Raw genomic sequence first — 710 nt, 5'->3', positions numbered from 1 at the left:
GGTCCGGGTCCGGGTCCGGGTCCGGGTCCGGGTCCGGGTCCGGGTCCAATTTTGGCTTCTGGTTCCGGTTCGGGTACGGGTTCGGGTTGGGGTTCGGGTTCGGTTTCGGGTTTGGGTTCGGGTTTAGAGTAAGGGTTAGGGTTAGGGTTAAGGTTAAAGTTAGGGTTCGGTTTTGGTTTCGGGTTCGGGTTCAGGTTCGGGTCTCGGTCCCGGTCCGGGTCCGGTTCCGGGTCCAGTTCCGGCTTCTGTTTCTGGATCAAGTTCGTGTTCGGGTTCGAGTTCAGGTTCGGGTTCGGGTTCAAGTTCGGTTTCGGGTCCGGGTCTGAGTTCGGGTCCAGGTCCGGGTCCGGGTCCAGGTTACGGTCCGGAGTCGGGTTCGTGATCGGGTTCTATTTCGTGTTCGTGTTCGAGTTTGGGATCGAGTTCTTGTTCGGGTTCGGGTTCAATTCCGGGTTCGTGTCCGGGTCTGGGTCCAATTTCGGTTTCTGGTTCCGGTTCGAGTTCGGGTTCGGGTTCGGGTTCGATTTTGGGTTTGTGTGCAGGTCCGGGTCCGGGTCCGCGTCCGGATCCGAGTCCAGGTCCGGGTCCGGGTCCGGGTCCGGGTACGATTTCGGATTCGTGTTCAAGTTCTGGTTCCGGTTCGTGTTCGGGTTCGGTTTTGATTTCAGGTTCGGGTTTCGGGTTCAGGTTCGGGTCCGGGTTCAAGTTCG

The 710-nt window shown here is 59.3% G+C and overlaps 1 protein-coding gene across 1 annotated transcript in view; it reads left to right on the top strand.

Annotated features, from left to right (window-relative positions):
* Positions 1-668, top strand: part of LOC113234986 (cell wall protein IFF6-like) — a gene marked incomplete at its 3' end in the record, with an annotated part of 1,138 nt that extends 470 nt beyond the window's left edge. The window contains exon 2 of the mRNA XM_026470502.1: positions 195-668. Within this exon, the coding sequence (XP_026326287.1) occupies positions 195-668 (474 nt within the window). The remainder of the gene's footprint in view (positions 1-194) is intronic.
* Positions 669-710: the final 42 nt, after the last annotated feature.

The sequence above is a fragment of the Hyposmocoma kahamanoa genome, unplaced genomic scaffold, assembly GCF_003589595.1.
Source record: "Hyposmocoma kahamanoa isolate Upper Pololo Valley unplaced genomic scaffold, ASM358959v1 86312, whole genome shotgun sequence".
NCBI classification, from domain to species: domain Eukaryota; kingdom Metazoa; phylum Arthropoda; class Insecta; order Lepidoptera; family Cosmopterigidae; genus Hyposmocoma; species Hyposmocoma kahamanoa.
The sequence above is the reverse complement of the archived record's forward strand: the minus strand, read 5'-3'. Positions and strand labels throughout refer to the sequence as shown.